The sequence below is a fragment of the Hermetia illucens genome, chromosome 2, assembly GCF_905115235.1.
Source record: "Hermetia illucens chromosome 2, iHerIll2.2.curated.20191125, whole genome shotgun sequence".
In the NCBI taxonomy this organism is placed as follows: Eukaryota; Metazoa; Arthropoda; class Insecta; order Diptera; family Stratiomyidae; genus Hermetia; species Hermetia illucens.
This window is the reverse complement of record NC_051850.1, coordinates 30,102,139-30,116,034: the sequence shown is the minus strand read 5'-3', so window position 1 is coordinate 30,116,034 and position 13,896 is coordinate 30,102,139. Positions and strand designations below refer to the sequence as shown.

At 47.2% G+C, this 13,896-nt stretch overlaps 1 protein-coding gene across 1 annotated transcript; it reads left to right on the top strand.

The window, feature by feature from the left end:
• The first annotated feature begins 9,127 nt into the window (after positions 1-9,127).
• LOC119647755 lies at positions 9,128-10,450 on the top strand. Its single transcript, XM_038048872.1, has one exon. It carries the CDS (start codon positions 9,128-9,130, stop codon positions 10,448-10,450), a length of 1,323 nt encoding a protein of 440 aa, XP_037904800.1.
• Positions 10,451-13,896: the final 3,446 nt, after the last annotated feature.

Sequence of the window (13,896 nt, the reverse complement as noted above, 5' to 3'; positions counted from 1 at the left end):
CTAAGAGTTCAATGAGGATCCCAAATGTACAATTATACGACGAAAGGAAGGATCTAGACTGTAGACATATTACCGAAAGCGATAAGTATCCTGAGTTCGAAAGGACGCTAAATACATTGGGAAATTAAATTTGCTCCAAATCAACCTTAATCACTGCATGGCCGCACAAGACTTGTTCTCACAGACCGCCTACCAATTAGAGGTACAAGTGGTCATAATAAGCACACAAGAATATATCAGGCAGCCCAAAATTAGGTTCGTATGGGCGAAAAATCCCAGCACTTGGACCTTCAACCTATATACCGTTTAAAGGTTCTAATCCTCCGCTTCACTAGTGATCACGAATAAAGCTCCTTTTCGCGAAATTCTTAAATTAAGAGAGATATGAGCGTTTAAAGTTATTCAAAAGATTCCGCGCCTAAAAACGGGACAAATTGTACGGATTACACAACGACGAACCCGGCAACGAGAAAGGAATAACGATTTGGGTATTTTCTCATGGAACGTGCGCTCCTTATACAGAGATGAAGCTGCAAAGCAGCTAGCTGGTACCCTGTCCCAATATAGGGCTAATGTAACAGCGTTACAGGAGATGCGTTGGACAAGGACCAGTTTCCTGGAGAAGAGTCGCTACACCACATATTATAGTGACCGTCCACAAAACCATGTGCTCGGAGTAGGTTTCTTAGTCAGCCAAAAAATGAAGCCTGCTGTTATCGGCTTTGAAAACACAAGCGAACGGCTATGCACTCTGCGTTTGCGAAGTAAGTTTAGAAATATAAGCCTCATTAACGTTCACGCCCCTATAGAAGAGACTGCAGAGTCCGAGAAGGATACCTCTACGAGACCAGACGGGACCACTTTCAACCAAATTGACCACGTGTTGATCGACGCCGCCACCTCTCAGCTTTGATGAATGTTAGAACATATAAGGGGGCCAAAATAGACTCGGATCACTATCTCGTTGACATGGTGCTCCGAGCGCGAATTATGACACTACTTATAATCCCATCTGACAAACAGGTGGGAGTTAACACTGAAGCCATCCACAACACAGCCCTCCGCAACACCTATAAGAGGGAAATGGATGCCGCAATAACCGCAGTCAACAGAGATCCCGGAGATAAAGCATCAACAAATGATCCTTACAATCACCTGAAGAACGTTGTCATAAATACGGCCAATACGGTCCCAGCCGCAAAACCAGTCGAAATGGCTGGTTTGACGATGAATGTAAGCTAGCAACGGAGCGAAGGGATGCTGCATATTGAGGAATGTTGCATTCTCGAAGAACATGGGCACGCGCAGAGACTTATCACTAGCTCCGGCTTCCGGAGAAACAATTTCACAGATGGAAAAAGGAAGCCTGGAAGAACCAACAAGTCTGTGAACTGGAAAAGTAGAGGGAGTAACCGCACCAGATGAGCAAGTTTTACCTTCAAGTCAGCAGGATGAAGCCTTACACACCTCCATGCTCATCATGTCGAGAAAAAGAGGGAAATCCGATTTCCGACAGAACGGGTATATTGGAGCGATGGGTTGAGCACTTTGATGAACTACTGAACAACCAGAACATCGGCCAGTTGGAGGTCCCGCCAACGGAAAACGACTTTAAACGCTTATAACTGCGTTAATAGTGAGAATTTCGCAAAAGGAGCTTAATTCGTGATCACTAGTGCTGGGGGAGGGTCTGAGCTTCAAAATGGTATATAGGTTGTGGGGTGTGGGTGCCAGAAAAATTGCTGATTTTTGGAGGAATCTTGGGGAAAACTTTAAACGCTTATATTTCCGACCATTTTGAAGCTCAGATCCCCTACCAGAGGTAGTGAGCACAAATTAAGCTAGCTTCCGACCGATCACTCTAACGTCCTCTCTACTAAAAGAACTAGAAAGACTAGTAGAGGCTTAGTTGCCTAAGTATTACTGGAGCAATGAGTACTACGCCCACTGCGGCACTTGAAGCTATCCTAAATCTACCCTCCGTTCACTTAGAGGTGAAGCAGAAAACAGCGAATGACGCATATAGACTCGATACCATTGGAGCGTGGAAAAATGGCGACATATTCCAGCCGAAAAAGCCGAAAAGACGAAAAAAATGGAGGGGTCGCACCTTTCGAATCTGTTCAGGCGGCATTGGTGGCCCGGTCTGATTATGCTTCAAGTTAAAGTTGCATAACTCGGCAAGTCATCACACGGCCTTCGTGTGGTGGCCGCTGGAAACCGTCTTCGAGCGGGCCAAGAGTGTGTAGGGCCGGGCTGGGAGTAGGCTCATCCAACTGACGAGGACCTGCTTGTCTGCTGGTCATGTGTTAGGGGTAAGTAGATCTGGCGGGAGGATGGACTGAAGCAACAGCCCGGGGATCGTCCTCCCTGCACCGGAGAAGGTGCTAATAGGACCCCAAGCCAAGGTGGAACAGCATACGCCGAGGGCTGCGTGGCCAATGGGGAGCTTGGTCTTTAGTATGCGAATTCTGAATACCTAGGGCACCTTCAGTTTCAAATAAGACCCTTACCCTGGTGGCCGAGCCAGCCAGGGTGGACATTCTTCCCGGACTACTCGTTGGACCAAGACATGGACTCAATTAACAAAAAAACTAAAACGACGAGAGAAGAGGAGGCGATGATGCCAGGCGCATCATCGGAGGACGAGCTGCTGGCCTCCAGCCAGGAGACAGTGGCCGTCGAGAGCAGTACACTCGGTGCCAGCCGTAGCACCGTTGTGCTGAAACCAGCCGCAGGGACCTCCCGGAGCGAGGCGTCAGACGGACTAGTGGCTTCCAGCCTGGAACCCACTGCCGTCAAGCTGGGTGTAGCGAGTACCAGACATAGTATTAGTAACCCGAAACCCTCAGCGTTGGGGGATCCCTCGAAAGCGAAAACCGACAAGAATGTCGGATGCCGGAAACCGGCTAAGAAGCCAAGGTCCACGGGTGTCCTGCCAGTACCAGAAGGCCATGTATATTCTCGGCAAGATTGCCAAGAATAAGGAGGCCGGTACTGTCGACGAGCGGGATGAAAAAGACCTCGTTAAATACCAGGCGGCTGTTGATGAATACAACAGCAAACGCCGGGCTGACGAGCAGAAGGCGAAGCCCATCGCTCTATGATAAAACGCAACCGATCTCAAGACGAGGCCGACAAGATAAGAAGCGAGCAGAGTGAGCAAGAGCGCAGACGCCAAGCAACATACGAAGGAAATTGTACAGCAACCGTCAGCCGGCGGGCCACGTACTGCGAAGCCCTTCAGCAACGTGGCCAGGAGTGACTTATGTGTGGCGGATTTCAATTCTGCTAACGGCAAACTAACGCTGGAGGTGTGAACTAGTGTTGAGGCTAGCCTGTCGGGCATGGTCTATAAGCATCTCCTGGAGACCGGAGGCAAACACGCGGGACTCACTCCCCACTTTGATTCATCTCAGGTGGTTCGTGGGTTCCACGTAATAGCTTGCATGGACCAGTTCTCTAAAGACTTTCTCGGTTCGTGTGTCGCTAAGATCAGCGACGCCTGGGAGGGAGTTAAGCTCAAGATTATCCCTTACGACGAGATTCCCAGGAGACCGGTCGCTCGCATCTGGTTACCGAAGATCCGCATGGATTCCCATGGACGACTGGGTTGTTATAAAGGAGGAGGAACCTCAGATAAATAGCCAGCCCGTACTACTCCGCATAAACGAGAAGTCCCTGGAGGTACTGAAAAAGGCTGATTATAAAGTGTGGTTCGGAGTCAGGAATGCCAAGGTAAAAGTGTTCCGCTCTGCAAAACCGGACGACGACCTTGACCTAATCGACGCCGCCAACGAGCTGTTGGAGAAGATGACGATCGACGGTCCGACAGGGGCTGACAAACCCCCCACGTAAGCAGATCATGCTGAGGGTAACGCAGATAAATCTGCAGCACTCGAAGTGTGCCTCGGCTAATCTGCTCGTCTTCCTCTTAGAGGAAGACATCGGCATCGCATTAATACAGGAGCCCTGGGTCGGAAGCGACCGAACCATCAAAGGGCTCCAAAGCAAATATTTTAATTTATGCCACAGCACAGGAGACGCTGATCAGGCTAAACCTAGAGCATGTACTCTTGCGAGGAAGAGTCTGCACGCTTTCCTGTGCTCGGACCTGAGTTCCAGTGACTTAGTTGTGGTCAAGCTGGAGCAGGTGGGGGCAGAGAACGTGTATATTTCCTCGGCGCATATGGCTCACGACCGATCAGCTCCGCCAGAAGAACTACAACATCTGACGAACACCATAACACCAAAGAAAGCCAACCTGTTGATAGGCTGCGATGCAAATGCAAGGCATATGCTTTGGGGCAGCTCCGAAATCATTTCCCCTGCTCGGAGAACTATGACGGTTGGGAGGAGGTCCCTAATATCACCCTAATAACCGACAACGGGATTCTTAGGGTGGAGGACTGGAGAGTGTCTGACCAGAGATCCTTCTCTGACCACGGTTGGATACTCTTCAGTCTAGACATCGCCGCAGAGGACTCCAAGCCCTTTAAAGACCCCAGGAGGATCGAATGGAGAAAGTTTGGTCAGGTAATTAAGAACAAACTCTCCGGTGCGCAAATTGGTAGGATTGGCACGACAGACGAACTAGAGTCAAAGGTCGGGACTCTGGAGAAGGCTTTTGATACCGCCTTCAAAGTCTCGTGCCCTGCTAAGTACAGCAAAAAGACCCTGCCGCCGTGGTGGAACGAAGATCTCTCTAGTCTCAGGAAGCTGACCAGAGAAATCTTCAACATCTGCTACAAGCAAAAATACTGGCAGCCATACAAGGACTGCCTAAAGAAGTACAAGTCGGCCATCAGGACCGCCAAGAGGCGGTCTTGGCTAGACTATTGTCAGAACATTGAAAGCACTAGTGAATCCGTGAGGCTCAGTAAGATTCTGTCCAAGGAACATAAGAGTCCATCCTTCCTTAAAAAGTCGGGAGGTTCCTGGATGGAATCTTCTAGCGAAACCTTGGAGCTGCTGGTGCAAACGCACTTTCCCTCCAGCGAGAAGGACTGTGAGTCAGAACCTCGCTTGGAGGGTTTGCGGCAACCGCAGCTGTGCGAGACTATCAAATCGGTAATTACCGGGGATAGGATCGGCTAGGCTATAAACAACTTCTCCGCATACAAATCTCCAGGCCCAGATGGGATAATGCCAGCCATGCTACAGAAGCAGCAGGAAAGAGTTGTGCCGTGGCTTGTTGAGATTTACCGGAGCTGCATCACTTTAGGATACGTACCGCAGACCTGGAGGTGCGCACGGGTGGTTTTCATACCGAAAGCGGGCAGGCGCGGTCATGAGTCCGCGAAGGACTTTCGGCCAATCAGCCTGACCTCTTTCGTGCTGAAGACCCTAGAACGCGTCCTGGACATTCACTTAAGGACGATTATGGAGAGAACGCCGTTCTCTAAGTCCCAGCATGCCTACCTCAAAGGATAATCCACAGAAACCGCCCTCCATGAGGTAATTGGCACGTTTGAGCGGTCGCTGCAGTACAAGCAGTATACCCTTGCTGCCTTCTTGGATATAGAAGGAGCTTTCAACAACGTCAGTACCAGCGCCATCAAGGAAGCCTTGACCGGTATTGGATTGGAGGGGTATCTCACGCATTGGATTATATCCATGCTGGGTACTAGGATAAACCCAACCAAAACGCAACGGATGCTATTCACCACCAAGACAAGGATACCTGAATTCCATCAACCACGGCTGAATGAACAAAGATTGGTTCTTTCCTTTAATGTAAAGTATCTGGGTGTAATCCTGGATCCTAAGCTAAATTGGAGGTTGAACATAGAACTTCTATGCCTGCAAGAGAACCTTTGCAAAGAAATGGGGTCTCCGGCCGAGGATGGTTCTCTGGATGCGTCCGATCCTGACGTACGGCTCTATTGTATGGTGGCTTTGAAGAAGAAATACATTAGAACGAAGCTTAATAGGATTCAAAGAACCGCGTGTGCAGGTGCTACTGGGGCTCTGCAGTCCTGCCCGGCAGATGCTCTCAATGTACCCCTACATCTCCTCCCCCTAGACCTCCACATCAAATAGGTTGTAGCGTGCAGTGCCGTCAGACTACGTGAGTCAGGATGCTGGGCAGCGAAGTCCTACGGCCACAGCAACATCCTAGATGAAATACCTCCAGAAATCTGGGCATCCCCCATGGACTATGTCACACGCAAGCTGAACTTCACGAGAAACTTTGCTGTGGACCTTCCAACCAGGGCAAAGTGGAAGACCGGCGCCGTGTTGCAAGACTGTGACACGGTATTCTTTACGGACGGATCAAAGATGGCCTATGAAGTCGGCGCGGGGGTTTTCTCGAATACGCACGGTGTATTCAAGTCGTATGGTCTTCCAGGTTTCACCAGTGTATTCCAAACGGAAGTACTGGCGATATGTCGCGGAAGTCTGTCGATGGTTGGAGCGTGATTCGAGCCATAACCGTAACATAGCCATTCTGATCGACAGCCAAGCGGCCATCAAGGCCTTGTACTCAACGACGACATCTTCCCGGCTGGTGGGGCAGTGCAGAGACGCGCTCAACCATCTGGACCACGCTCAAGGTCACTCTCCTCTGGGTTCCCGGATTGGCCAGGGAAGGCTCTGCTCTTCGCAGTCCCTCGGCGAATACAGTCGGTGTTCCGCTGGCGGCTGTCGGGGGCTGAGTCTACTCGCACTATCTAGCAACCGGGGGCCAGAGATGCCGAAGGCTTACAAGCTGTGCCAAATCAAGGAGAATTTGGCCCGCTTATAACATAGCCCGATCACGAGAGCTCCTGTGCCAGACACGTGCAAATGCATTCAAGATTACGGCGGTCTGCGCGGGGCACTGGCCCATAGGGGACCATGCCGCTAGGCTCGGCTTACCCTACAACTCGCATTGCCGAAGCTGCGGAGAAGGAAGGGAAACCCTCATGCACTTTCTCTGCGATTGCCCAGCTCTGGCTCGAGTCAGGCTGCGGACACTGGGTAAACCATTCTTTGGGGACCTCAGTGAGGTTTCTAGCTGCAGGGTCGGAGAGCTGCTTTCCTTCGTGAATGCTACGGGCTGGCTCTGAAGATCCAAGCCGGCTGGACTCTGCTTCCCTGCTCCTATAACAACAGTCACGATCTTAGGAGTTTGTGGCATCAAAACGGCGCACCAAAGCACTAATTGGGCTCCTCGGAGCGGCCACTGATACCTACCTACCTACCTACCAGGCGGCATTATTAGAACTAAACAGCAACGACATATCAAGTCAGTTGGTGTGGAGTTGTGATCAGGTGCTGCTGAAATTTGGCCGACTGAACGAAATATTCCGGGGCACTCAAATGTCGCTGGTAATGAGGAGGCAGACACCCACAATGGCGGAGCCAGAACCAGCTTGTGGAATCCGGCCATCCACTGTCAAGTCTACCCTGCTGAGGTAAATACGACGGGCGCCATCCTCTTTAACTCCACCCAACTACTAACCCATACTGACGATCGACATCATAGGAACAACGACCCAAGACGTACAAACTGGCTTCATCCAGATTGCGCAGGTGGCGCGAGATGCACTGCACATCAATAACCAACCAACCAACAACATTAAATCGCACTGGTCAAACGAGAAAAATTGGGATAGGAGACTAAAACTTTGAGACCGTTAATAGTTTTTCCTATCTAAATCACAACCGATAACAGCTATAACGATGAAATCCACGAACGGTTGTTGGCTGCCAACAAAGCCTATTTCAGCTTACAAAAACTGTTCCGTTCGAAACGTCTCACCATAGGGTCAAAGCTCTTACTGAACAAGGCAATGATTTTGTCAGTCCTCATGTATTCCTCGGAGACTTGGGTTCTTAGCAAGAAAAATTGCGAACTCTTGGCCCCGTTTGAGAGAAGAATCCTCCGAAGAATTTTTGGCCCCCTACATGAGGATGGATGATTCCGTAGCCTGCATAACGACAAAATCTATGAGTGATACCATGACCGTCCGGTTGTGGATAAAATCCGGCTCAATAGGTTGCGATGGGCGGGTCACTTAATCCGTATGAATGAGGATGATCCAGCCCGGAAAGTCTATAAGGGCAATGTCTATGGCAGAAAAAGAAGACGAGGCAGACTCTGCCTAAGATGGAACGATGGCGTAGGCCGGGACGCCAGACAGCTTTTAGGAATATCAACTTGATGGATCTCGGCGCAAAACCCGGATGTCTGGAGTTCCTTATTAAGACAGGCCTAGACCGGATACCGGTTTTTGCGCCGTTGATGATGATGATACGAACTACGGAGTTGATTATCTCAAGGAATATTTTGAATTTTTACCTATGTACGAATGGAAAACCGTGCATAGGACACAAGGACACAAGATGAACACAACAGCTTTATGCCTGAAGCGTCCGGCTCCTGGTGCTCAAACTTGCGATATATAAAGATAATAATAATAACACATAATGCAATTTGAAAGTTGTAGAAAAAATTGGTAGAACTGGCAGATGGAATAGTAACTTTCCCATTTCTAGTTCATCCCATTATAAAGTTTACAAAAAAGGATAATGATATCAAGTACAACAACACAGTTTGTTTTAATCATGATATATTGCTTCGATACCATCGACATAACTCCTGAACGTTGTTACGGGAGAGGATTGAGTTAGGTAAATTCTAGGGTTCGGAATTCAGTTACAAATGTGAATTAAGGGATTTGAAATGTTGTCGCCCAAACTAATTCTGTACTTCGCACTTAGTCGAGAAATTTGCCATTCAGCTCATTTTGATTTTCGGGCAGTTATCACTAAACTTGTTGACACCTACGATTTTCATACTGTTGTGTACCTCATTCCGGATCAGGTGAAATTCAATCAAACCTCGATTTTTCAGGACTCGAATGTTACAGTGAAAGAAGTTCCGATCGTTATCGTTTCGCGGCCGTTGTCAATCAATATTAGTCACATCATCAATGACAACATATTATCCTTCGTATTTATGAACAATGGAATTAAGGATCGTGTTTTAAGTTTGCTGACTTCTGTTTTGTATAAGCATCGGAATTCAAACCACCAGTCAAGGATTATCCTTTTCACTACCGAATGACTGACACTAAATGATATATTGGACCTATTCAAGCAGTGCTGGAATTTGAGAATGATTAATGTCGTCCTCATAATGGATAATCAATTCTTCACTTATAATCCTTACCCCACGGACGTGGAGATAATAGTCCTTGATTCAAATAGCAGACCAGGTGATTGGTTTTTCGATAAGGTTAAAAATCTACGGAGATACAAACTGAGGTATCCCATGCAGTCAGATTTACCACGCACCATGACTTACGTTGATCGTAAAGGAAGGCGAAAGTTCGGGGGCTACTTCTTTAAGATAGTGTTAAGTTTCCTTGAAAGACACAATGCCCAATTGCTGGAATTTGAAAGACCAACGAACATTCATACTACATTGGATCTATTCGAAAGCCTTTACCTGAGAAATATCGATTTAGTGGCATATGGAATCCATTGGGCTGGGTCCGATGCTTACTCTTATACTCATACCTACCCTGTAACAATGGATCAGATGTGCATAGTCACACCATATCAGCATGAGCTACCTCGGTATTTTTACTTCCTACTTCCTTTTGATGGTTCAACTTGGAAGCTAGTTGGATGTAGTGTTTTGATATTTGCCGTCTTGCAAGGGTTTATTGAGATGCTTTCTCCGCCTTTTACTTGTAATTTCAACAGCCTCATATTTCAAAGTTTCAGGATAATAGTCTGTCAACCACACTTTGTGCAGAGGTTGACACAGCGCAAGGCATATATATTGTCTTCCATACTCATGCTATTCCTTGCCGCGACCTTGGAGAGCGTCTACACAAGCTTACTTACCAGCTTCTTCACAAAATCAATAATGAGCAACCAGATCAGTACCTATGACGACATTGTTCAAACTGGTACAAAAATTATGTTAAAGGACACTCTTTACGATGACAATGAATTTTTCAAGTATGTTCCTACCAAATACTTCCCAAGTATTGTCCGTGGTGAAGTGATGGATATGGAGAAATATATTTTGCAGATGAATACAAGTTTGGGTTATTACCTAACCGAGGACTTCATTGATGTCGTCTACTGGACCCAAAAAGCTGCCTCATACAAATATTTCTACTTGACGAAAATATGTCATGAGAAGGTTTTCCTAATAATACCGTTGGAAAAGGACTCACCCTTGAGAACAAATTTTGATGACTTGATCCTGAGATGCTGGAGTGCCGGCCTCATTGAGAAATGGAAATCCGACTTTGTTTATGAAAGCATTGAAGCAGGTCTTTTACGGATTGAAGTAAAAAGTGAAACCGCATTGCTTAAGTTGACATGGGAGGACCTTAGTTATGCGTGGCATATTTATTCGTTTGGTATTTGTATAAGTACTGCCACTTTCATTTTCGAATATTTGATGATTTTACCAAGAATTAAATATTTTCTGAAAAAATAAACACAAATTGTTTCTTTACTACAAGTCTCAGGAAACCGCAGACCTCATAAAAGATATTCGGTATAAATTGGGTATGGGTGTGTCTCCTGCTCACTACATGGGGAGTAATCACACAGTCTTTGCGTGATAAATCTCAAGCAAACAACGTGCTTCACCTTTAAAATTATCTGATATGTCCGCCAACACGAGAAGCCGTCATGCCCATAAAGGTATGTGCAGTACTCTCCGTGACCGCTTAGGAACAGGGTTAAGTCGTAGCCAATATTTCCACGTCGTAGCATGACCCATGTTTAGGCACCTAATTCTGCAAATTTAGCGTCCCGTAGGTGAATTATTACGTCTTCCTTTACCATATTATCATAAATGATGCAATAACCACTATCCGGTCTAGGCCTGCCTTAGTAGGGAACTCCAAGCACCCTGTTTTTGCGACGAAGTCCACCAATTCGATATCCCTCAAAGCTGCCTGACTCCTGACCTACACCATCGCTCCATCACAGTTAGGGCCTACCTTGTCTTCTTCTTCTACCATAGATATTGTCCTTATAGACTGGAGGACGAGGACGAGGACGGGGGGCTGGATCATTCTCATCCATACGGATTAAGTGAACCGTCCACCGCAACTTGTTGAGCCAGATTTTATCCACAACTAGACGGTAGTGGTATCCCTCATGGATTTCGTCGTTACCTAGGCTACGGAATCGTCCATCCTCATGTAGGGGGCCAACAATTCATCGGATGATTCTTTTCCCAAACGCTGCCAAAAGTTCACAATTTTTCTTTCTAAGAACCCAAGTCCCCGAGGAATGCATGAGGACTGGTAAGATGATAGTCTTGTACACTAACAGCGTTGACCCTATGGTGAGACGGTTTGCGCGAAATAGTTTTTGTAACCTGAAATAAGCTCTTTTGGCGGCCAACAACCGTATCCGGATTTCATGGTCATAACTTTTACCGGTTGTGATTTTCGACCCTAGATAGGAGAAATTGTCAACGCTCTCAAAGTTGTAGTCCCCTTTCGTTTCTGCTTTCGTTTGACCAGTTCGATTTGATGTCGTTAGTTCTTTGTTCTTTGGTGCTGACGTTGCCACCATGTACTTCGTCTTGCCTTCATTAATGTGCAGCCCGATCATAGGCGGCATTAAGTCAATGAAAAGATGGTGCAATTATTAGCCATATTCCAAAGCTTTTGCTTGTTGTTGCTGATTTGCCTTGAGTGAAGCCTGTTTGTTATGGGCCAATGATGTTCGGGGCTTGGCGGCTATCCTGGTTGTCTTATAGATGGTATTCAACAACGTGATATCTCTATAATTGTTGCATTGTGTGATATCTCCTTTTCTATTTATGGGTCAGAAAATGCCTACCTTACCAGTCGTCAGGCATTGATTCGTTGTGACATACCATGAGCATAAGTTAGGTTGTTTGCAGTGGTCTTATTGCGTTTGAGAAATGGGTATACTCAAATTGTTTTCCGCGATGATTACGGTTGCTACACCAAAGCGCGAATCATTTCTCAACAGAGGTCCTCGCACATGATTGTGCAATAATGTCAATCAGAGGTATTGCTTTAGGCCACCGCATAAACCTGTCGATAATTGTGAGGCAATACTTGTATCAACGACGTTATTTTTTCCAGGCACATGTTATATGTCAGATGTGAACTGGTTGATGAAGCTCGGTTACTGAAGTTGGCGAGGAGGCGCTTTATCAGGCTTTCGTTTAAGCGCGCACGTAACGGGCTTACAGTGTTTTATACTATAGATAAGTATGCAGAGAGTAGCTCACGATCATAGGCGCTGTAATTATGTTGAGCTGGGCTTAGTTGTTTGGAAAAGAAATTCAACGGTCGCCAGGTTTAATTCACCCGTTGATCAGAAGGGGTGCCTACCGCTGTGTCTGTGGAACCAACGAACACGAGTAGGGGTGCCTTTGGTCGGGGAAATGCCAGAATTGTAGCATCAACCAGCTGTTACTTGAAAGTTTCAAATGCCCGGACGGCGTCTGTAGACCATGCAATTGTGGGGGGCGATACCAGGCGCACTGAAGGAAAGTGCAACCTGCCACGGTGCCGGTTGAAAACTACTTCACACTGAACAATCGAAGTCGCGCGAAAAAGGCCTCACCAGCTCATATTTGACGTTAGGAAAGTTTTTGAAAAACATGTTTCTTGTCATTCACCAGAGGACCTTGTCTAGGTTTAATTGAATTTCATCAGAGGTGATCATATAGCCGAGAAACGTGTATCTGTACTTTTTAAAGGGTGCACTCAAGATGATCCAAATACTCAGATTCAGAAGAAGAGGCGACCAACCCCTCATCCATATACACGAAACGTAAGTCCAAGTTTCGTAGAACAGAATGAATGAATATCTAGAATGTTTGCGCTGCATAGCACAGGCCGAATGCCATTCTGATGAGCTCGAACAGTCCGTAAGGTGTGCAAACAGCCGTTTTCGGTATGTCTTCGGGAGCTACAAGCATTTGGTGATCCAATGTCGTGAATACATGGCAGTTTGTCAAGTAACGCGCGAAGTTATGGATCAGTGGAGTAAGGTATCGGTCGGGAATTCTCTGAGCATTCAGGCACTTGTAATCTCCGGAAGAACTCCATTAGTCATTAGGCTTAGGGACCATGTGGATTGGTGAGGACCAAAAACCTGATTCATGAAATCTTCCAACTCTTTCTTTGTAACAGTCAGCTTCTGGGGTGATAGGGGACGCACCTTTAAGAAAATAGGGGAACCGGTGGTAATGTGGTGCTGAACACGATGCTAAATTTGCTGGGAGAAACTACTTTCAGTAATGGTGTTGCAGTATTTTTGATGAAGTGCGCGAATGCGAAAATAATTGAAAGAGCGTCGTTTGCGCAGGTGGAAATTCTTCCTGACAACTTTAAAGAGGACTGTCCAGGCTTTATTCTGCGGGTTCACCAACAGCTCTGAGTAACACAGGAAGTCTGTGCCTAAAATGGAAGTGCTAGTGTCAGCCAAAACGTTCAGCACAATCCGAGACTCACGTCCACCTGCCTGAAGCCGTAAGGACGGATGGGAAGAGTTCACCGCAGCCAGTCGCACGTTTTGCAGTATTAAGGTGTTTGGACGGGGTACGGGGAAAACTGACACCTCCGCGCCCGTGTCGATCAGAAAACAACGTTTGCTCAGAAGGTCGAAAGTTGTGAGGCGACATGGTACTGCGCTTCGGGAAACTGCCGCGGAGGCAGCCAGCGAGCAAAGTTGCGACGTGTTGCGACCCCAATGCCCTTTTCAAGAAGCAGATTTCGACCGTGAGTGTGTTCGAGTTTTACTTCCAAGTGTAACCACCATTGACCTAAGGGCCTCAACCTCGACATTCTGACGTGTCGCTTCTGCATGGATGGATATGGATTTTGTCGGCCATGACGGACACCATCTCCAGCACCCCGAGTCCCCGCAGGCCAAGATAGCGCG

Coding starts and splice junctions, on each gene's coding strand:
- LOC119647755 (XM_038048872.1), top strand. CDS start 9,128: ATGGATAATCAATTCTTCACTTATAATCCTTACCCCACGGACGTGGAG.